At 39.2% G+C, this 24,625-nt stretch overlaps 1 protein-coding gene across 1 annotated transcript in view; it reads left to right on the top strand.

The window, feature by feature from the left end:
* The window catches only part of dnah12 (dynein, axonemal, heavy chain 12), a 175,417-nt gene that overhangs the window by 150,136 nt on the left and 656 nt on the right, over nt 1-24,625 (top strand). Inside the window, exons 59-73 of the mRNA XM_063068407.1 lie at nt 1,019-1,191; nt 2,704-2,844; nt 4,459-4,617; nt 6,056-6,200; nt 8,682-8,832; nt 11,990-12,243; nt 14,582-14,722; nt 14,832-14,969; nt 15,746-15,979; nt 16,308-16,496; nt 16,695-16,798; nt 17,467-17,671; nt 18,824-18,961; nt 20,422-20,513; nt 20,639-20,706. Of these exons, the coding sequence (XP_062924477.1) occupies nt 1,019-1,191; nt 2,704-2,844; nt 4,459-4,617; nt 6,056-6,200; nt 8,682-8,832; nt 11,990-12,243; nt 14,582-14,722; nt 14,832-14,969; nt 15,746-15,979; nt 16,308-16,496; nt 16,695-16,798; nt 17,467-17,671; nt 18,824-18,961; nt 20,422-20,513; nt 20,639-20,706 (2,332 nt within the window). The remainder of the gene's footprint in view (nt 1-1,018; nt 1,192-2,703; nt 2,845-4,458; nt 4,618-6,055; nt 6,201-8,681; nt 8,833-11,989; nt 12,244-14,581; nt 14,723-14,831; nt 14,970-15,745; nt 15,980-16,307; nt 16,497-16,694; nt 16,799-17,466; nt 17,672-18,823; nt 18,962-20,421; nt 20,514-20,638; nt 20,707-24,625) is intronic.

The raw sequence follows: 24,625 nt of genomic DNA on the forward strand, positions 1-24,625 counted from the left end.
ATATGCAGTAAAAACTTAACCGAGTTTAATATTGTTCAATCTCATCCTTTCAAATGTGACCTTATAGTTTGTGTATCTTGTTTCTTCTTCTGAAACTGAATATTAAACCCAATCAAATTACTGCTACCATTCAGGAAATGGTACCGCAGCATAAAAACCAGGGCTAACAGGCTCCGAGACAGCTTCTTCCACCAGACCATCAGACTGATTAACTCACACTGATTTGAGTGTACTCTCTGTTACAATGACTGTTCTATTTATTATAAATTACTATGATTGCACATTTAGATGGAGATGTAATGTAAAGATTTTTACTCATGTATGTGAAGGATGTAAAAAATAAAGTCAATTCAATTCAATAAATTTTAACATATTCCTTAGAATTGATCAAGGTTTGTTACATATCACTAAGAATTTATTTCTCAGTACTCGTAAAAAGGATTCATTTAAATCCACTGACTGTACACTGTAGATTCAAGACTCTCAACAGTGACTTGAACCCAATAATCTAGACTGATACTTAAGTGTAGCGCTTTCTGGAATAATTGAACTGAATTGACTTTATTTCTTAAATCCTCCACATACATGAGGAGTAAAAATCTTTATGTTACGTCTCCGTCTAAATGTGCAATGTGCAATCATAGCAATTTATAGTAATTTATAATAAATAGAACAGTCAGTGTAACATAGAATACACTCACATCAGCGTGAGTTAATCAGTCTGATGGCCTGGTGGAAGAAGCTGTCCCGGAGCCTGCTGGTCCTGATACATTCTGGGTGACTGCTCTTTCGGTGCATTACAAGGAAATTAATCCCATTATCCCAAACAATATTTAACCCTTATTAGCACTACTGATAACAGATTATTTGACCGTTTTTATTTTGTGTGCACAAATTGGTGCTCTGGATCCTGTCTTTACAAAAGGTTGTGAAAGATGCTACTAAATGTTTTAGTTGTTGATAAAATTGTCGGACTTGTATCCTTTGTCAGCTTTGTACTACTTATTAACTCTCTCAGGTTGCTGAGAAGACTGAACTGAAGATTGCAGAGTCCCGAGAGGGATACAGACCAATCGCTAAGCATTCTGCTATCCTTTTCTTTAGCATTGCAGATCTGGCCAACATTGACCCTATGTACCAGTACTCCCTCAGCTGGTTTGTCAACCTCTTTATCAATTCTATCCATGACAGGTATGGTTACCAAAGTTACGGAAAATTCCTATTGCTTTAACTCTTTTGTGTTGATTTTCTGTCTGTATTGCATTTTGTGTTGCATGTTTTATTATGGGTCATGGTAATTAGTCACGCAGGTTTGAGCATGGTAGAGTAAATGACTAGAGTCACATATTCACCCTTTGTGCTGTTAGTTTGGTTAGAGACTGAGTAGGGATGTATACTTTTTGTTGACTGCTAGTTTCACTAATTGCACTGTTGCTATTCTTGATCGTTTGTCTTTGCTGGTTTCGTAATAAACGATCGGACATACTTCTTTCGACTTGGAACTCAGTTATTTGAAAGCCCATCACACAGTGTTAATTCCCTCACTCAGTCTCTCAGCAGTTTTGGTTTGTCCTTCAAATAGCCGCTACATCTTTAATAATAAGATACACGACAGAGATTCAGACCTCTTGGTTTGAACAAAACAGTGGAGGGTGGGATGATAGCAGACTGGTGTTTATGTGGAAGTGGGACTGTTTTGAGTAACTGAGAATCGATTGGCCTTGCTGTCCTGGTTTCTCCTCCGGCCTACCAAGGATCAGTGCATGCAGTTCCCCTACATCTGCACGTAAACAGCCTAGGTGCAATCTCATTGGCTCCTGGCATTTGTGGTTCAGTGGCACCACCTGTCTGGTGGGGGACTTGCTGTGATGTAATGAAAAGAATGAGCCTATAAGCCTTAGGTGCTTGGGAAAGTACTGACCCACCTTTGCTAAATATGTTGTTAATAATCAGAGTCATAAGGCATGACACAATCGCTGCAGTCCACCGATTCTGCACTGTCCGGCAAGCACTATGTATAAATTTTACAATGATCCCATTTTATTCCTCTCACACTCTCCTTAATCTCCCGCTCCACCGAATTCTAGCACTCACCACACAAGATACTGTTACCATGAAATGGCTACAAGTTCTGATCAACTCTGCAGTAGCCACATTGGTGGTACTGAGACCAGCTCTGAAGCTCAGCAGACAAGGGGGAAGTCAGGCAGGGAGTAAATGATGGAAGACTCTATAGTTAGGGAGGTTCTGTGGCCTCAAGGAGACGCCCAGCTGATGTGTTCTCTCCTGGTTGCCAGGGTCAGGGATGTCTTGGAATGGCTGCAGAGCAATCTCAAGGGGTTGGATGCACATTGGTACCAACAGCAAGGTTAGAAAGAGGGATGAGTTTGAGGGTAGGTTTTTTCTAGGGTAGGGGGTGACCCGTAGAAGAGAGCTGGGTTGCACCTGAACTGGAGGGGGACCGATATCCTGACTGGGATATTTGCCAGTGCTACTCGGGAACAGTAGAGTGGCTGGTGAGAAGACAGGATAATACTTTAGCCAATGAGAACAAATTTGGTCATAAGCTTAAGTCTTCACATATGAGGCTGGATGTTCTGAATAACTAAAACTAAGTTTGGAGATCCATGTTGCAATATATGATTAATAATAGTAGTTCTTGATCAAGTTTCTTAATCTTCTGTCTTATCTTTTCATTACCAGTAATAAGTCAAAAATCTTAGAGAAACGTCTTCGTTATCTGAATGATCACTTCACATATAACCTGTACTCCAATGTTTGCCGTTCACTATTTGAGAAAGACAAGTTGCTTTTTTCCTTTCTGTTATGCAGTAATCTGCTTTTGTAAGTATCAATTTTCACTAAATGTTCTCTCCAGCTTACCACTGGTAATTTATGATAAGGTATTTTAATGAGAATAATAAATGATGTTATGTAATTGCACTTATGAAATCAATTTTCTTGCTGCTTTCAAAGTCAACATAATGTGTTTCCGTAGTACAATGTGAAAAGTAATTGAAAGCTGTATTTTAGTTGGAACCACACACAAAATGCTGGAGGAACTTAGCAGGCCAGGCAGCATCTAGAAAAAGAGTACAGTTGATGTTTTGGGCCGAAACCTTGCTGAAACGTCAGCTGTACTCTCTTCCTAGATGCTGCCTGGCCTGCTGAGTTCCTCCGGCATTTTGTGTGTGTCGCTCGGATTTCCAACATCTGCCGATTTACTCTTGTTTGTTTTTAATTGGAACCAAGTCGTTTGTGAAACAATTGCAAATACTCTGATTTTATCCAAGATGGGAAGTAATCGGGATTTGATAGATTCTGGTGCTCTTATAATTAATGCACTTTAGGATAAGTTACTGTTTGATAATACCAAATTTAGATGGACGAGAATAACTTAAAATGATCTTGGCTCAAAATAATGAGAAGAATAGTAATAAGGTAATAGAAGTCACCTCCACAGTAAAGAATGAATTTCAGGACTCTGAACTGAATTGTTAATTTTAATGTGCTATAATGGATGTTCTGGCAATTTTCAAGTGGGATTAATTTCTGCTTGCTTTAAATTCATAACAGCATTGCCTTGAGGTTCTGGGCCTTCTGGCTCTGCAATGCTGCTGGAAACTCTCTCCTCTACAGTGAAATGTCCAGCAGCTCCATTCCAAACTGACCTTTCTCAGCCGGGAAAAGTAATTGCAGTCAGCATCAAGTATACTTGGTTGAATTGAGTAACTTCAAAGCTTTCAGATGGAAGTAATCTTCACAGCATCAGCTGGAATTATAGACAACATCTGACTTTTACTTTGCCTCTATCCTGCACTGGGCATAGCCCTGATGGTCCCACTGGGATAATTCTGCGGCTGCCCACTCTGTGGAATTCTGCCAGTTGGATATACCCTTTCCATTGCTTCCTGATTTAGAGGAATGCAGAATCAAGGAGAAGTGAGTGAAGTTGCAACCCTACAAACGGCACAGTCCTTCTTGGGTATGCCCTAGTTTAGTCATGAACCAGTGGAAAGTAAGTGTCAACAACATGGAAGCTTACAGTCGAGAACATTTGTCACAGTCCCACTGGACACTGTTTCAGTTTTCTTGGTGGACAATTTGCAGGCAGGCTTAATAAGACTTTCCAACTCCTAAAATTCTAACACTAGTAATGTGAATACGAGTGTGAAGGGTGTTGTCTAATCTGTGAACATATGATTCCTTAGATATTGAGTTTAATACATCGCTTGACTATTTCCACCATAAAATAGGCTGAAGGCCATGAAAGTGTGTAAATGCCATTCTGGACTACCTGGTTCTTCATGAATACAGTACTTCATGTGTCAGATGTAAAGTGTGGATGTTTTGTTACAGGATCCATAGATTCATTTACAAAGTGTAAGAACTTAAGCAGCATTTGGTTTTGTGTTTGGCATAAATTAACAATTTCCTTTTCATTTTTCTTTCATCCAGGGCAAGACATGATATCAATTATCAGGAATTTATGTTTCTGTTGACTGGAGGAGTGGGGCTGCAAAACAAATTAAAAAACCCTGATCCATCCTGGCTCCAGGACAAGAGCTGGGATGAGATCTGTCGTGCAAATGACCTACAAAGTTTACATGGCCTGAGGTAAGCTAATTTAATGAAAATGCTGCGGCTATTCTACCACAGTTACAAGATGGCTATTGTCATGCTTTGATGTTTTCCACATGCACATTATAGCACAAGGGAATAATGATTTGATAAAAATCTGTTTAAATTAATCAGAACTAAAATAATTTTAGCTGACTGCTGTACCACAAATGCAATTTAGAACACTCCCATGTGCCTGTAACTTTATGAAAATGATTCTATAATGTTGTTTTATGATGTTTTTAAAAACAATCTTTTTATTTATGTAACTTTCTCTTTCATCATTCTTTCTGATTTCTTCTCTTTTTTTTGGTCTTCTGTATGTTCTGCTTTCATGCTTCGGACACCTTTTAAATACTTTCCCTTTGTCTCTTAGTTTTATGACAAACATAATGTATTGCATGAAGAAAAGGGCAATAAGTAATGTTCATGGCTCATTAATAGTGTTACAAAAGTGGACAGCATGCCTCAGACTATAATTGATAAATGTGTCTTATCATTGGCCATCTGTGATGAACAAAATAAAAGTATTAAACTGTATATTCATAGAACTTCAAACACAGTTCATTAGTTCTACAATAATATTTGATTGCTTGAACTGTTCTTACAAAATAATGTCTTATTATGGTCATAAACTAGGATATGAATTTGTAATGTTTTACAAAGCCTCTTCTTGTTTCAATTTTGGTACGTCTTCCTGCATGCTGTAAGAAACAGTTCTAATTGGTCTACTAAGGTTTATTATTCACATATAAGACAAAAAATGTGGGGAAGGTCTCCATTTCAGACTTAAATTTCTAATTAATTTCTTTGGTTGTTGATGTAACCCCACTTGCAGTAAAATTTATCTCCAATGTCACATGTAATAGGATTTTTGATACCCAAGCAAAGACTGGCGATGAGTTGTTAACTGATTTCCTGCAATATTGTCGTTCCGATCCCTATTTTAGACCCTAATATTCATGCTTAAATGGTGCTTACTTGGTTCTTTCTTGCAGTCACAGCAGCGTGGTTTTAACTCAAAACAATTCAGTACATTTTCACAACTACCTTTTCATTTACACCTGTTTAGCAGTTTACAAGTGTTAAGAAGCTTTGAATAATCAAAATCACATTGCAGTTCTGGCAATTTGCATTAATGAATGCCTCACATGAAGAGCATGGGTTAAGAATAAACGCTGCTTGGAGCTGTGATTTAAAATGAATACTGTGCTGCGACCAATTATTTTCAAGGCAGTTGAGAACCTATAGTGTCAGATATTGATCGAGTAGGCTTTGCTTTCAGAGTTTTGTTAAGTTTTTTAAAAAACCATTAATCTAACAATTTTATGAAGTTTGTAGATTTCTGTTCTTGTGAGTAAATTAACAATAGTTTTGTGTTTTAAAAGTAGTAAAATGCAAAAATAAGAAGTATGTATCTGCAAATTCCAAATAGGGATCATTTCTCCAAGTTTATTAGAGAATGGCACAAGATCTATGAAAGGAAAGAACCACACAATGAGCCTTTACCAAGTCCATGGGATCAAAATATCAATGAACTTCAGAAGATGATTATTCTGAGGATGCTTCGACCTGACAAGGTAAAAAAAAATGTTTCTGAGTTTTCTCTTTACACAGATACTTTTGACTGGCTCAGTTCTTCTAGAATTCCAGGTTTATATATTTTCCAAATATTTTCCAATAATAGAGGCACATTTTGAGTAGATTATGTCTATGCATTTCTTCGAAAGACTATTTCTGTTAGTATCCTGTCCTTTTACAATAGAACTGCAAACATTTCCTGTTATACTATTATGTTTGTTAAATTCCCTTGCAAATTACCTGGTATATTTATCTCTCAAAACCTACCACAGTGTATTTAAATTCAACATGAAACAGGTGTAATATTTCAATTATTAAACACCTAACAGAACAACACACACAAGATTCTGGAGGAATCCAGTAGGTCAGGCAACATCTATAGAAATGAACAAAGTCAGTGTTTCGGGCTGAGACTCTTCTTCAGGGCCAGGAAGGAAGGTTGAAGACGTCAGAATAAACAGTGGGGAGGGGATGGGAAGGAGGACTAAAGCCATGTGGGTGGGAAAAATAAAGAGTTTGAGAAGAAGGAATCGGAAAGGAGAGGAGAGTGGACCATGGGAGAAGGGGAAGGAGGAGGGTCACCAAGGAGTGATGATAGGCAGGTGAGGAGAAGCGGTAAAAGGCCAGAATGAGGAAGGAGCGAGGGGACAAAAAAAAATAACCAGAAGAAATTGATGTCCATGCCATCAAGTTGGAGGCTACCTATATGGAATATGAGGTGATGCTCTTCCACCCTGTGTGGCCCCTTCATGGCAAAAGAGGAGGCCATGGACCAACATGCTGGAACAGGAATGAGGATAGGAATTAAAATGTTTGACCACCAGGAAATTCAGATTTTGGCCGATGGAGCAGAGGTACTTGACAAAGCAATCACTCAATCACGTCTCTCCAATGTAGGCGAGGCCGCATCAGGGTGCAATGACAATCACAGCAGATTCGCGGGTGAAGAGTTGCCTCACCTGGAAGGACTGTTTGTAGGTGAGGGAGGAGGTGAATGGGGAGGTGTAGCATTTCTGTTGTTTGCAGGGATAACTGCCAGGAGGAAGATTAGTGAATTTAAGAGCAAAGTGGAAGTTGGAGACCAAGTTGATGAAATTGATGACCTCAGCATGGGTGCGTGAAACAGCACCAATGCAGTTGTCATTGTAGCACAGGAAGAGTTGGGCAGCATTAACAGGGAAGGTATATTGACATTGACAATTGCACTGGTGTTGCTTCATGCACCATTTCTGAAACCACTCTCCCCTTTTTGTTTTCTCAATTCCTTTGTCCCCACTGCATCTTTTCCTAGGATGCAGCTTTCTTTTTCAGGACACCAGAGATGCTGTTCTTCTTCAAAACACCAGGCTTCCCTTCCTCCACCATTGATGCTACCCTCACTCACATCTCTTCCGATTTTTGGACATCCACACTCACCCCATTTTCCCACCACCTTAACAGGGATAGAGTTCCTCTTGACCTCACCTACCACCCCATGAACCTCCGCATCCAACACATCATACTCTGCAACTTCCACCATCTTCAAAGGGATGAAGTCATTCTCAGGGTGAAGGAGAAGCAACGGTTCACATTCCGTGTGGGTAGCCTCCAATCTGATGGCATGAACATCAATTTCTCCTTCCAATAATTTTTTGTTCCCTTCTCTTTCCCTCTTCTTCTATTGCCCACTTTGGCCTCTTACCTCTTCTTCACACCTGCCTATCACCTCCCCCCGTTGCCTTTCTTCTTCTCTTTCTCCCATCATCCACTCTCCTTTCCAATCAGATTGCTTCTTCTCCAGCCCGTTACTGTTCCCACCCATCGGGCTTCACCCTTCACCTATCTAGTCCTCCTTCCCCTCCCCCCCCCCAACTTTTTATTCTGCCATCTCTCTTTACTTTCCAGTCATGAAGAAATTCTCAGCCCAAGACATCAACTGTTATTCAGTTCCATAGAGGCTGCCTGTCCTGCTGAGTTCCTCCAGCATTTTGTGTGTGTTGCCTTGGATTTCCAGCATCTGAAGATCTCTTGTGTTTATGAAACATCTACTAGAATTGCTTTTTAATGATTTGTTTTCCTCCGTTGTAAAGGCGAGAGCTTCTTGTTTGACTATCCTGATCAACATAGTATTTATTATTTTCTCATATCTAATGTTTGAAGTACTTTCATAGCATTTTCAAATGATCAGTGTTATATCACCATGTAGAAGTTGACTAAGGGAATGGTATACCATAGCAGTTCTTTTGCAAGAGACTGAAATGCAGATACTTACGAACATTCATTTTAAATTAATATTGTACAAACTAGAGAAAGCAGAAGATGCAGGTGAATTCATATTATCTTAAGGGTTTGAACGTATGCTGTTATCTCAATGTTCTTGATTTTTTGCCTTTTATTTGAACAATTACTGCTGGGAAAAGTTACTTCCATTTCTAGAAGGAAATTAAAACTTTAATGACTTTTTGACCATATTCCTGAAAATGCCATGTTCTGTCTTTCAGATCATACCAGCTGTGATAAATTTTGTTACAGAAAAGCTAGGGAAACGTTTTGTGGAACCACCTCCATTTGATTTAGCTAAGAGTTTTGGAGATTCCAATGCTACTATTCCACTTTTATTTATACTTTCTCCAGGAGCTGATCCAATGGCAAGTGAGTTGCTGTGGGTCCCTCGGATCATAGATATGTAATGTTTCTTCTGCATTTGTTCAGCTTTTAACAAGTAATGAAGTAGTATATTGTACATGAATGTGAGGCTGCAAAGGAGTAATTTTATCAATTTTATTATCAATTTTATTGATAATAACATTTCTGCATCATGTGATGAAGTTTTTGATACATTTTTCGCTACTCTTTGATGTCAATTGTTTAAATTCTAGTTATTTGCTGAGTGAAGAGGTATGCCTTAGACCAAATGGGTACTAAACTTATAATGCATTTGGATGGTAATGTGTGCGGACTAGCAGGTGTGGGGTAATAATAAACGAGGTTCCCTAGATCAAGAAGTGGTGACGACTGCAGTTATGATTGAAGTGTTGGCAACGTGTGTTGTTATATGAATAAGCTTGTTATATCATTTCACCTAAGTAGTTAAGTTATGGGATAACAATAAATGTTGGTGGTATACATTTCAAAAGAAAAAAACTGTAGAGTATTTGGGTGTATTATGTTAAGTTATACAAGAGTTTTTTTTCTCCAGGCCCTCATTAGGTCAGATTAAATAGTTGATTAATGGACATTCATTAAGAAAGCCTTCAATTCCATCATCCAAATCATTGACATATAACGTAAAAAGAAGCAATCCCGAGACTGACCACTGCAGAACACCACTAGTCACCAGCAGCCAATCAGAAAAGGCCTCCTTATTCCCACTGTTTGACTCCTGCCAATCAGCCAATCCGCCAATCCTCTATCCATGCTGGTATCTTTCCTGTAATTCTGTAGCCTCATATCTTGTTAAGCAGCTTCATGTGCAGCACCTTGTCAAAGGCCTTCTGAAAATCTGGTACACAACATCCACTGATTCTCCTTTGTCTATCCTGCTTATTATTTCCTCAAGGAAATCCAGCAGATTTGTCGAGCAAGACTTTCCCTAAAGGAAACCATACTGACTTTTATCATGTGCCTCCAAGTACCCTGAGACACTATCGTTAACAACTGACTGCAGTATCTTTCCAACCACTGAGATCAGGATAACTGGCCTATAATTTTCTTTCTTCTGCCTCCCTTGCTCCCTACTTGGAGTGGAGTAACATTTACAGTTTTCCAGTAGTCTGAAACCATGCCAGAATCTAGTGATTCTTGAAAGATCTTTACTAATGCCTCCACAATCTCTTCAGCTACCTCTTTCAAAACCCTGGGATGTAGTCCATCTGGTCCAGGTGACTTATCTACTCTCAGACTTTTCAGCTTCTCAAGCACCTTCTCCCTAGAAATAGCAACTGCATTCACCTTCGCCCCCGACACTTGAACTTCTGACATACTGCTATTGTCTTCCACAGTGAAGACTGATGCAAAATACTTATTCAGTTCATTCGCCATTTCCTTGTCCCCTAATACTACCTCTCCAGCATCATTTTCCAGCAGTCTGATATCTATTCTTGCCTTTCTTTTGCTCCTTATATATCTGAAGAAACACTTGCTATCCTCTTTGATCTTATTGGCTAGCTTACCTTCATATTTCATCTTTTCCCTCCTTATGGCTTTTTAGTTGCCTTCTTTTGGTTTTTAAAAGCTTCCCAATTCTCTAACTTTCCACTAAGTTTTTCTCTATTATATGCCTCTTTTTGGCTTTTATGTTGTTTTTGACTTTTCTTGCCAGTCACAGTTGCATTATCCTGCCTTTAGAATATTTCTTCTTCTTTGGAATGTATTTATCCTACACCTTCTGAATTGCTCCCAGAAATTACAACCATTGCTGCTCTGCCATCATCCCTGCTAGTGTCCCCTTGCAATCAACTTTGGCTAGCTCCTGTCTCATGCCTCTGTCATTCCCTTTACTCCACTGTACTACCGTTAATTTGACTTTAGCTTTTCCCTCTGAAGTTGTAGGTGAAGTCTATCATATTATGATCACTTCCTCCTAAGGGTCCTTTACCTTGAGCTACCTAATCAAATCCAGTTCATTACACAACACCCATTCCAGAATAGCTTTTCCCCTAGTGAGTTCAACCACAAGCTGCTCTAAAAAGCCATTCTACAAATTCTCGCTCTTGGGATCCTGTACCAGACTGATTTTCCCAATCTACCTGCATATTGCAATCCACAAGACTATCGTAACATTGTCCTCAGTATCGTAATATTTTCTATCTCCCATTTTAATTTGTAGCCCACATTTTTGCTACTGTTTGGAGGCCTGTATGTAACTCCCATCAGGGTCTCTTTACCCTTGCGTTCTTAACTCTACCCATAAGGATTCTACATCTTCCAATCCTATGTCACCTCTTTCTAAGGATTTGATTTCATCTTTTACCAAAGGAGCCACTCCACCCCCTCTGCCTACCTGCCAATTCTTTCAATACCTTGTGTATCCTTGGATGTTCAGCTCCCAAGTATGAGCTTCCTTCAACCACAAGTCAGTGATGTCCATAACGTCATCCCTACTAAACTCTAACTGCACTACAAGGTCATCTGCCTTACTCTGTATACTGTGTGCATTCAAATATAACACCTTCTATCATCAATTTGTCACCCTTTGAGATTTTTTCCCCATGTTACCCTGCAACTCATCCCACTGACTGCAATTTTGCCCTATCATCTGCCTGACTTCCTGACAGCTTCACTGCACACTGCATCTGGTTGTATACCAACTGCGCATCCTTAGCCCTATCACTCTGTTTCCCACCCCCTGACAATTTAGTTTAAACCCTCCCCAACAGCTCTCGCAAACTTGCCAGCAAGGATATTGTTCCACCTCAGGTTCAAGTATTAACCATCCCTTTTGTACAGGTCATACCTTGCCCAGAAGAGATCACAATGATCCAGAAATCTGAAGCTCTGCCCCCTACTCCAGCTCCTCAGCCATGCATTCATCTGCCCAATCATCCAATTCTTACTCTCACTGGTGCATGGCACAGACAGCAATCCAGAGATCACTACCCTGGAGTTCCTACTTTCAACTTTCTACCTAACTCCATAAATTCTCTCTTCTGAACCTCCTCCCCTTTTCTACTTATGTCATTGATGTCATAAGAGATGTTAAAAATATATTCACAATCACAAATACTGTTGATAGAGTAAATAAGGGAGAAATTGGATACTGTTTCCAAACAAAGTTGATTTTCTATCATAATTATATAATTCTTTGCAGGTTTACTAAAGTTAACAAATGATAAGAACATGGATGCAAATCAGTTCCAGTCAATCTCTCTTGGCCAGGGGCAAGGCCCAATTGCCGGGAAAATGATAAAACAAGGTATGCTTGACGGCACTTGGGTATGTCTGCAAAATTGCCACCTTGCTGTGTCCTGGATGCCAACGCTAGAGAAGATTTGTGAGGAATTCAGCAGTGAAACCTGCCATCCAGACTTCCGCCTCTGGCTGACCAGCTATCCATCTCCAAAGGTATTGAGGAAAATGTCATCAAATGGATAATAATACACAGACAGCTGCTGATGAGTTGAATTATGTATACACTAACAATAGTAAATAAAATAGTCTGAGGGAAAATACTGCATTTAGATATTTTTTTATAATCTACTAATGTTATTTCAGGAACATTCAGTTCTACCAATTCCTTTCATGTAACAATGACCAGCTACATAACTATACAAGCAAAGTTAACATGAATACATAATCTTTCAAATATATAAATTGTTAATTTAACATAAAATCATTGTAATTTTTTTTTGCCGAGGCTTAGGCTCATACAGTGTATGAGGGTCTGATCTCTTTGCCGTCATGTTTTATTTGTGATCTGACTGAAGACTGTGGTCAAGAAATTAGACTGTGTGGTGCCTGTTCTTTAGATTGTACACAATCTGATTTTGATTTCATGGTGAGTTTGTTCACTGGAGTGGGAAATGCTCAAGGGAGACCTGGTTGAGATAAACAACATCATGAGGGGCATAACTAAGATAGTAGATTTTTTTTCCTATAGCAGATGTACCTAAAATCAGAAAGTATGTGTTTAAGGTAGGTGTGAGAAAGTTTAGGAGGGATCTGAAAAAGTATTATTTCAAATAAGAAGACGATTGGAATCTGGAATCCAGTGCCTGAGTGGGTGATGGAGACAGGCACTCTTACATTTGGGTTCTAAATGAGCATTTGAATTGCTAAAGTATGGAAGTTGCAGACAAAGTCCTTTTAGTGAGATTGGTACAGATGAGTACTTGATAATTGGCATAGATATGGTGGGGGAAAAAGATCATTTCTGTGCTCTATGACTCCATGTATCCAGATTGTGCTGGAATCATTCGTGGATAAAAATTTTGCAAATCACAAAATTTGTCTGGGTTCTTCCAGATGTGATCTACATCGAGAGCAGGTTTCAAAGTAATCTGATTAATTACTTCTTTACAATGGGATATAATATGACATTTAATAAATGAGATAGACAGATTACATCAAGTCAAGTCAAGTTTATATGAGTCTGTTGGGGTCATATATTGTGTCCAGTGCTCCCAGTGTGGCCTCCTGTATATCAGTGAGACCCGACGTAGATTGGGAGACTGTTTTGCCAAGCACCTATGCTGCATCCACCAGAAGAAGCAGGATCTCCCAGTGGACACCCATTTTAATTCCACTGCCCATTCCTATTCTGATATGTCAATCCATGGCCTCCTCTACTGTCACAATGAAGCCACACTCAGGTTGAAGGAGCAACACCTTATAGTCTGACTGGGTAGCTTCCAACCTGATGGCATGAACATCGATTTCTCAAACTTTCAGTAACGCACACCCACCCCCCCCCCGCCCTCTCCTTCACCAGTCTCCATCCCCTTTTCCCTCTCTCACCTTATCTCCTTGCCTGCTCATCCTTCCTCTGGTGCTCTTCCCCCCTTCTCTTTCTTCCATGGACTTCTGTCCCCACCTATCAGACTCCCCCTTCTCCAGCCCTGTATCTCTTTCACCAATCAACCTCCCAGCTCTTTACTTCATGCCTCCCCCTTCCAGTTTCACCTATCACCTTCTGTTTCCCTCTCCCCTCCCCCACCTTTTAAATCTATTCTTCATCTTTTATTCTCCAGTCCTGCTGAAGGGTCTCAGCCCGAAATGTCGACTGTATTCTTTTCCCATAGATGCTGCCTGGCCTGCTGAGTTCCTCCAGCATTTTGTATGTATTGCTCAAGTTTATTGTCATTTAACTATATAGATGTATCCGTCAAACGAGTCGTTTCTCTGAACCAGGGTGTAAAGCACTGGAGGATACATAACACGTAATAACTTACGTAAGTAAGGATGAAATCTACAGATGGATTACACATAACTAAACAAACTAAAGTGCATAAATTAAATATTGTAGGGTACAGGACAGATTAACCAGTGACACTTTGAATACAATGTGGCAGGGAGTTCAGAAGCCTAATGGCCTGAGAGAAGAGACCACCTCCCATCCTAGCCATTCCTGTTTTTATGTATTGGAGTCTCCTGCCTGATGGTAGAAAGTCAAAGAGGATGCTAGAAGGATGGAAGGGATCCTTGATAATACAGTATGTGAATAACTTGGTAAACTATATAAACTAATGAAATACTATCAAATGCCAATTTCAAATAAAGCATTATAATTGTTATAACCATGGTATCTTTTGTGATATTTGATATGTAGATTTTTCAAGGAACATAGTTGTTCACTTCTAATTTGCATAAATCACAGTGAAAACTTATTTCTGATGAAGTTGTTTATGAACAGATGATTTCTTTGTGTTAAAGAGTGATGTTGCATTTTATTCTTCTGTTACAGTTTCCTGTGACCATACTGCAGAATGGCGTGAAGATGACCAATGAACCTCCCACTGGTCTCCGATTGAACCTGCTCCAATCCTACCTCACTGACCCAATCTCTGACCCTGTGTTTTTCCACAACTGTGTTGGAAAGGAATTGGTCAGTTCAGATCCAATCCTGTACAAATACTAGTTAAATGTAATTATCAAATCATTACACTTTTTAGTTATATGCTATGTATAATTTATACACCTTTTTTTTTCTCAAGGCTTGGGAGAAGCTTCTTTATGGACTTTGCTTTTTCCACGCGATTGTACAGGAGAGGAGGAAGTTTGGACCTCTTGGATGGAATATTCCTTATGGATTCAATGAGTCTGATCTGCGAATCAGTGTTAGACAATTACAGGTAATAAACATCAGCATCTTATAATTTGTTTTGTTCACGTATATTGGCTGACCAGCTTTATCTTAAAGCTATTTATGAAAAAAATTACTAGTAATAGCACCTGTCTTGTACAATACTGGTTACATGAAATAATATAATCTGAAAGACGTAACTAGAAAATTGTTATGAGCTAATAGTAAATGTTTTTGTTTTTCTTGTGTATTTCTGTTCAGGTAAATCATAACTTGAGTCATTCTGAAATACGTAGGTGTTTGATATATTAAATTGACTATATATTGTATTTTTTACTCTTCTATATACCATTCCTCAGCTAGGTTTCCTACCAAGTGGTATCTAAGTATATAAGTAAGTTTAAAATAAGTAATTTTAAAGATTGCAGGTTACATGCTTAAACATGCATCTAGATTTACATGGACAAACTAGTATTTTCCCCCCTTTTTCATTTATGGTCCAGGGCAATGTAACTTGATGCCCTGAGCACACTTTGAGTAGAGATTACTGCATTGATATCATATTTGGAAAGAGTATTTAACTTTCTTTATCCTAATTCAGTGATATTTGGAAAAGGTTAGCACCCTTTCATTTACGACAGGGCAATCCAGGTACCTCAGGGTTTCGGGTGCATCAATCTATTCTAATCCATATTTTGTGGTTAACTGTTTCCTCAAGGACTTTAACCCACTTGGATTTTTCTGCCTGCAATATCTCACATCTGTAAGGGAACATCAGATTTATTGGTTCCATGGTATTTTAATGCTTGTCTTTGTGATTTACAGCTCTTCATTAATGAATATGACAGTGTTCCATTCGAAGCCATCACATACCTGACCGGTGAATGTAATTATGGAGGTCGTGTGACAGACGACTGGGACAGGCGTTTACTGATGACAATATTGACAGATTTCTACAATACTGAGGTGATAGAAAATCCAAGATATGCATTTTCCCCCAGTAGAAATTACTGTGCACCCCCCAAAGGGAGCTACAGTGACTACATTGACTTCATTAAGGTACTTGAAAATGTATTGGATTTTATTCAATTCATTTGAATATTGAATTTAATGTAGTGAGATTTTCAATGATAATTACAATTTTGTCTTTGTTTCACCTTACCTATTTATAGGGAAATCTTAAAAGTAACCATTTAATGAATAGTTCTGTCCATGATTTGCCATTTAACAAATTTCACGACACATGCCGGTGATAATAAACCTGATTCTGATTCTGATTGATTGTGGGCCAGGGATTACTAATGCATAAAACTGTCAGCCAGCTGTTAAAAGTGAATCTTTGTCGCTTATTGGGCATAACCTTTCATACTTATCATTGTTTCCACAGAAACTGCCTTCAACTCAGCATCCTGAAGTATTTGGAATGCATGAAAATGTAGACATTTCCAAAGATTTGCATCAAACTAAGATATTGTTTGATTCACTGCTGCTAACTCAGGGAGGTAGTGGACAGGGCGGTTCGTCAGGCGTCAGTGATCACATGTTGGAAAATATTGCATCAGACATTCTGTCAAAGGTACTGAGAGTCAAGAAGGTGCTGTTGTTAGCTCGTCATTATGCAACTGTTTCACATCAAAGTGCAAGACAGTGTCAGTAAAAACATGGATTGCAAAGTTCAGTCAACTTTTCATGTCAGTAAGCAGGTATTACATTCTGTATAATGTGGCTCATTCTTTTAGTAATAAAACAAAATTTGTGATTATTTCTCTGCCAGTTGCCAAAGGACTTTGATATTGACAAAGCGCTAACAAAATACCCAGTAAAATATGAAGAAAGCATGAACACAGTGTTAGTGCAAGAGATGGAACGATTCAATAAGTAAGTAGATTTTTAACTTAGGTTAAAAAGATAAATATTTAACATAATGTTAATTTACATTAAAAGATAAATAAATATTAGCTACTAACTAAAAACAGGCCAAAAAATAGTAAATGTAGTGAAGTTGGCAGGATCTATCTTTTATCCTCCAGATTTGCTCTATACATTTATTGTATTGGAAAAGTAATTTGGATGAATGAATGGAGAAGCAAATGCCCAGTTTTGCTGATGAAAAAATGTACAGCTAACTAGCATAAATGAAAACAGAAAGTTGCACAGAGAAATTGATTTGAGGATACATGTAGCAGATCGGTTCATAGTGGAAAAGAATGAAGCTGTGTCGTCCAGTTTAGACTTAAAGGAACTTAAAGAATTTTCCAGGTGGTGAGAAGCTAGGAACTGTGGAACTGGAGAAAAAACATGTTCTAAATAAAAAAGGCCCCAATCAGTGACAGTCAGCAGTGGTGAGTGGCAGAGAAGTGTGGGAACCTAGGACCCAATGATTGACAAAGTGGGAACCAGGTTCCAGGTGTGTAGACATTGGGATTTATGAACAATCTGAGAGCAAGTTATTGGAATTTAACTGTAAAAGAAAATTGTGCCCTGTACCCTGATACAATTTTTACTCTTACAATTTTTAAAATCTTTTTTTATGTTTTCAATTTCAGTTTAATTCGAACAATACGATTCACCCTTCAGAATCTCCAGAAAGCAATTAAAGGCCTCGTGGTGATGGACTCAGCACTGGAGACACTAGCAGGAAGTCTGCTTGTGGGAAAACTGCCTGAGAAGTGGGCCAAGCGCTCTTATCCCAGCCTTAAACCATTAGGAAGCTACATCACTGATTTTTTGGCACGACTAGAATTCTTGCAGGTAAAAATGACATAACATTTCAATCCAGTTAGAAACCAAAAGGCTTACCACAATCAGTACAATTTTTGTGTGTCTCTGCTTAGATTAAGTTATGCAGGCTTGTGTGTTGTGTGACTATTAAAGCCCCTTGGCATTATGCTTGGAAGAAAATCACCCAAAATTCCAACCCAGGCCAATTAAATGGTGCCAAGCAGTTATCATATTTCAATTGAAAACAAGATCAGGCTGGCTGAGGTGGTGAGTTGTGGAGTGTTCTAATATCAATAGCTGCCACGAGCCAAATGTATGGCCTCCAAGTATCCACCCAGCTTGACCCTATTGTTCATAAACTGGATGCTTCAGGAGTTCACCAATACTAGGTGTTGTTAACACCAGTCAAAGCCAGCGTGGATGGTCAACTGAACAGATGACACATAGTTTGCAGCCTATCCTTCCCTGTGACTTGATTCACATGTATCTGAACTGAACCCCGATACAAAGAGTCAATGACACTCCTCCTATGAAGCAGCACCTTAAAATAAGTTTGAGACTTGATCGTGGATTACAGCATTCCAAGGATCTTGTAACAGTTCAACATTCTGACTTGAAATACATCTGTCCTTTCCACCCCCATCATTGCACTGTAAACACTTTAAACCATTCTTATAATGCTGTTCACATTGTAAATACATGCTGGTATTTATGTATTTGTGCACATTTTATTCCATATCTGTACTTTAACCTCTAACTTTATTTTTATATCATCTTTTATTCTTTGTAAGTGTTGAATGTTGTTTTTGTTGCATGTCACACCCTGACCAACACACTATGGCAAATTTCTAATACATCTAAGAGTATATGATCAATAAAATTGATTCTTTCTGTTAACTAATGTTGTAAAATGCCTACATGGAGCATGTTTCTATGTGCTTTTGATGTACATGTGCCCAAGGCTGTCTTTAGTATGACATCCACCATTATCTATGCACTGTAGACACCATTTCTGAAACAAAAGGCCTCTTTGTTGTCCCAGGAAATAGAAATTACTCGATCCAGTTTCATCTCCAGAGTTTTTGATTGACCAGTTGAAAGCACATGAATATAAATGATCAATCCTTAAATGTAATTGAATGCTAAATATCAAATCATAATACACTGCTTTATACTTGACAGAAATGGTTTGATGAAGAAAAGCCCAATGTCTTCTGGTTGTCTGGGTTCTTTTTTACCCAGGCCTTCCTGACTGGAGTCATGCAGAATTATGCCAGAAAGTACACTATCCCTATTGACTTGTTGGGATTTGAGTACGAGGTAATGTGTCTTATTTCAATTTTGATCCATCATTCTCTAATATTTTCCTCCTCTTTATGTAAATTAATAACACGTGCTGTTCTTCTCCCATTAATCAAATGCAACTTTATTGTTATTGGGAACAATTCCAAAACTCTTTTTTGCCGCAGTGCCTATCATCTGGACACAAAGTTTAAAGTGAATTTATTATCAAAGTCCTTATCTGTCACCATATACAACCCCGAGATTCATTTTCTTGAAATCAATAAATATCAAGAACATGAGATGAAGAGTCCTTTAAAGTGACTCTGTAGGTTGTGGGGACATTTCAATGATGGGGCACATAAAGCTGATTGAAGTTATCCCCTTTGGTTCAAGAGCTTGATGGTTGATGGGTAATAACTGTTCCTGAACCTGGTTATGTGAGTCTTGAGGCTCCTGTACCTTCTTCCTGATGACAGCAGCGAGGAGAGAGCATGTCCTGGGTAGTGGGGGTCCCTGATGATGGATGCTGCCTTTCTGTGTCAACACTTCATATGGATGTGCTCAGTGATGGGAGGGCTTTACCTGTGATGGACTGGGCTGTAGACACTGCTTTTTGTTGGATTTTCTGTTCAAGGGCATTGGTGTTTCCAGACCAGGCTGTGATACAGCCAGGCAATAAACTCTCCACTACACAGCTATAGAAGTTCATCAAAGTTCTAGATGTCCTACTGAATCTTTGCAAAGTCCTATGGAAGTAGAGGCATTGCCGTGCTTTCTTTGTAACTGCATTTGCATGCTGGGCCCAGGACAGGTCATCCGAAATAATAACACTGAGGAATTTAAAGTTGCTAATCCTCTCCTCCTCTGATCCTCTGACGCGGACTGCCTCATGGACCTCTAGTTTCCTCCACCTGGTCAATAATTAGCTCACTGGTCTTGCTGCCATTGCGTAGGTGAGCAAACACTAAAATAGGTGGCATGATAGCGTAGTGGTTAGCACAACACTTTACGGTGCCTGCCACACGGATTCAGTTCCTGCTGCTGTACGTAAGGAGTTTGTACATTCATCTGTAACTGCGTGCGTTTCCTCCTACATCGCAGAAAATGGTTAATTGTTCCTATGGGTGTAATTGGGCAGCACCATCTTAATGGCCGTGAAAGGGCCTTATACCACCCTGTAACTCTAAAGTAAAAATCAAATAAAATCTAGTTTTGTCAAAAAGTCTGAATTTTATCACTAATACGATATTTCACACGTAGGAAGAGCAAATACAACTTGCTGTTTTATCTTGGAGACAACAATAGCCTTGTCCACCACTGGGAAATGTATTGTCATTGCAACAAATTGTAATCACCTTCTCCTTTCTCTCAAATAAGTAAATATTAAGAGTTCTTCGTGTTGTTCGTATAGCTATGTTGTTCAGGGTCGCTTCACAACTAAAATTTTAGCTCTTTTTAACCAAAAGCAGGAATTGAAATATGTTGTGTTTCTTTAGGTTCTACCTAGAGATACAGTAATGAGATCTCCTCCAGATGGTGCTTATGTCCACGGGCTGTTTTTAGATGGTGCTCGATGGGATCGAAACAGGTATACAAGAACAATTTCATTTATTGCTATTCCTGTTGAATTTGTGGAAATTCCAATGAGTATTATTTTTAGTATGCTGTAATCATTTGATGCTGTATGATATATTATCTTCCCTCTTCTCTCAGTGGGTTAATGGCTGAACAACTTCCAAAACTCCTTTTTGATGCTATGCCCATCATCTGGATACAACCAAGTGAGTGAATAATTATTCATGGCCTCTTATCTTTGATTAAACACTGCATCAATGTAATTAACTTCGTACTAATTTCACACACACACACACACACACACACACACACGCACACACAATGCAAATGCAACACTTTTTTCGCCAGCTTTTCACAAGATATTTGGCCTGACTTGCTGGCTTGTGCCAGTAGTTCTGCTGATAATGATCTATTTAAATGACAGTAATTCCTCCAAACTTCTCTGAGCAGAAGCAATGTTTCCCTGCATGCAGCAATGCATAGACAACACTCAAATGGTTTAAAAAATGTCAAATATCATATCCCTGGATAAAATTTAGACAATTACCATCACCAGCAAGAACGAGTCTAACCACCCATTCTTAGCATTTAGTGGCATTACCATTCCCCACTCCCTTGCCATTTCTGAAGGTCATTATTGACCAGATACTCGACTAGACAAACTATGTAAATATTGCTATATCATGAGGAGTTTGTGATTCATTCTATACCCTTCCAGCATTTTGTTCTGTCTGAGTCAATGCATCAACAACATCCAATACCATCCAGGAAATAAATAGTCCACTTCATTAACACACATGACTACATTTACTCCTCTGTTGCTGATGTGCACATTTTGCAGTTTGTTCGGTCTACAGAACTTAATGTATTTGATCACTTGAGTTACTGTAACAGCACCTCCCAAATCTGTGACTTCTATCAGCAAGAAGGACGGGTGCACCACCTCCTGGAGGTTTCCCTCCAAATCTTATACCATAGTGACTTGGCAATAAATTATCATTCCATCGATGCTTGATCTAAATCTTGGATCTTCCCTACCCAACAGAACAGCGGGTGTACCATCATGGCACGAACTGCAACAGTTTAAAAAATTGCCGTTTTTGCACATCCAACAAGATAAAATAAAAAGAGGCATTTAGAGACTGGTTGAAAAACTCACAACTTTAAAAGTTAGCAAAGTTCGAAGGTTTCAAGGTCACTTAGGGTGTAGAGTCACCCGACTGAAAAATTAGGAGCCCCACCACAGCCCTATTAGATTTCAAGGTGCAGGGGGCATGGGAGTTTGGCTAACAATTCTTGCCTAGTTTTGCTTCATAATCCAGAAGAAGTCTTTAGTTCAGAATATGCACTTAGTGGCCACTTTATTAGGTACAGGAGTGTACCTAATAAACTGGCCTTCAGGGGAACCTGGTGTGGTCTTCTGTTGCTTGTAGCCCATCCACTTCAAGGTTCAATGTACTGTGCATTCAGTGCTGCTCTTCTGCACACCACTGCTGTAATGTGTGGTTACTGTTGCCTTCCTGTCAGCCTAAACCAGTGGTAATGAACTGTCTGGCCACTCTCCTCTGACGCCTCTCATTAACAAGGTGTTTTCACCCACAGAACTGCCGCTGTCTGAATTATTTTTGTTTTTCTCACCACTCTCTGTAAAGAGACTGGAGACTGATGTGCATGAAAATCCCAGTAGATCAGCAGTTTCTGAGATATTCAAGCTGCCTGGTCTGGTACCAACAATCATTCCACGTTCAGAGTCACTTAGATCACATTTCTTTTCCACTCTGATGTTTGGTCTAAACAACAACTGAACCTCTTGAGCTTGTCTGCACTCTTTAATGCGCTGAGCTGCTGCTACATGATTGACTAATTAGATGTTTGCATTAACAAGCAGGTGTACAGATGTACAGTGCTATAAAAAGTATTCCTCCCTCCCCCTTGGAAGTTTTCATGTTTTATTGTTTACAACATTGAATCACAGTGGATTTAAGTTGACTTTTTTTAACAAAGATCAACAGAAAAAGGACCCTTTCATGTTGAAGTGAAAACTGATCTCTACAAAGTGATCTAAATTAATTACAAATAGAAAACGCAAAATGATCGATTGCATAAGTATTCATCCCCTTTAATATCACACACCAAATCACCACTGCTGCAGACAATTGGTTTTATACTTTATACCTTATTGTTGCCAAACAATTGATACTAGAACATACAATCATCACAGTGATATTTGATTCTGCACTTCCTGCTCCCTGGGTTACAAATCGATAGTAAATATTAAAAATTTAAATTATAAATCATAAATAGAAAATAGAAAAATGGAAAGTAAGATAGTGTGAAAAAAACGAGAGGCAGGTCCGGATATTTGGAGGGTACGGCCCAAATCTGGGTCAGGATCTGTTCAGCAGTCTTATCACAGTTGGAAAGAAGCTGTTCCCAAATCTGGCCATACGAGTCTTCAAGCTCCTGAGCCTTCTCCCGGAGGGAAGAGGGACGAAAAGTGTGTTGGCTGGGTGGGTCGTGTCCTTGATTATCCTGGCAGCACTGCTTCGACAGTGAGCAGTGTAAAGTGAGTCCAAGGACGGAAGATTGGTTTGTGTGATGTGCTGCGCTATGTTCACGATCTTCTGCAGCTTCTTCGGTCTTGTACAGGACAACTTCCCTACCAGGTTGTGATGCACCCTAGAAGAATGCTTTCTATGGTGCATCTATAAAAATTAGTGAGGGTTTTAGGGGACAGGCCAAATTTCTTTAGAAGTCACATAATTAATTAACTGGAGACCACCATGTGCTATCAAGGTGTTTCAGTTGATTGTAGTAAAAATACACCAGTATCTGGAAGATCCAACTGCTGATGGGTTAGTATCCTGGAAAAAACTACACCATGAAGACAAAAGAACACTCCAAGCTTTTCAACCAAAAGATTATTGAAAAGCACAAGTCAGGAGATGGATACAAGAAAATTTCCAAGTTACTGACCATCCCTTGGAGTACAGTTAAGTCATCCATCAAGGAATGGAAAGAATATGGCATAGCTGTAAATCTCCCTAGGGCAGGTTGTCCCCAAAAACTGAGTGACTGTGCAAGAAGGGGGCTGGTGAGGGAGGCCACCAAGAGACCTATGACAACTCTGGTGGGGTTACAAGCTTCAGTGGCTGAGATGGAGAGACTGCGCATACAACAACTGTTGCCTGGGTGCTTCTCCAGTTGCAGCTTTATGGTAGAGTGACAAAGAGAAAGCCACTGTTAAAAAAAAAACTCATATAAAATCTCTGGTAGAGTTTGCCAGAAGGCACATGGGAGACTTTGAAGTCAGCTGGAAGAAGGTTCCATGGTCTGATGATACCAAAATTGAGCTTTTCGGCCATTAGACCAAACACTATATTTGGCATAAGCCCAACACCGCACATCATCAAAAACACACCATATCTACTGTGAAGTATGGTAGTGACTGCATCATGCTGTGGGGTCACTTCACTGCAGCAGGCCCTGAAAGGTTTATAAAGGTAGAGGATAAAATGACTGCAGCAAAATACAGGAAAACCTGATGCAGTCTGCAGGAGAACTGTGACTTGGGAGGAAATGTGTTTTTCAGCAAGACAATGACCCCAAAGCTACACAGGAATGGCTTAAAAACAACAAAGTTAATGTCCTGGAGTGGCCAAGTCATAGTCCAGACCTCAGTGCAATTGAGAATTTGTGGCTGGACTTGAAAAGGGCTGTTCACTCACGATTCCCATGCAATCTGACAGAGCTTGAGCAGTTTTGTAAAGAACAACGGGGAAAAGTTGCAGTGTCCAGATATGCAAAGCTGATAAGGACCTATCCACACAGACTCAAGCTGTAATTGCTGCCAAAGGTGCATCTACTGACTTGAAGGGGGTGAATACTTAATGCAATCAATTATTTTGTGTTTTACATGTGTAACTAATTCAGATCACTTTGTAGAGATCTGTTTTCACTTTGACACGAAAGAGTCTTTTTCTGTTGATCAGTGTCAAAAGAGCCAAATTAAATCCACTATGATTCAGTGGTATAAAACAATAAAACATGAAAACTTCCAAGCAGGGGGATGAATACTTTTTAAAGGCACTCTACCTAATAATGTGGCCACGGAGTGTACTTTCT

The sequence above is a fragment of the Mobula hypostoma genome, chromosome 15 (genome assembly GCF_963921235.1).
Source record: "Mobula hypostoma chromosome 15, sMobHyp1.1, whole genome shotgun sequence".
In the NCBI taxonomy this organism is placed as follows: Eukaryota; Metazoa; Chordata; class Chondrichthyes; order Myliobatiformes; family Myliobatidae; genus Mobula; species Mobula hypostoma.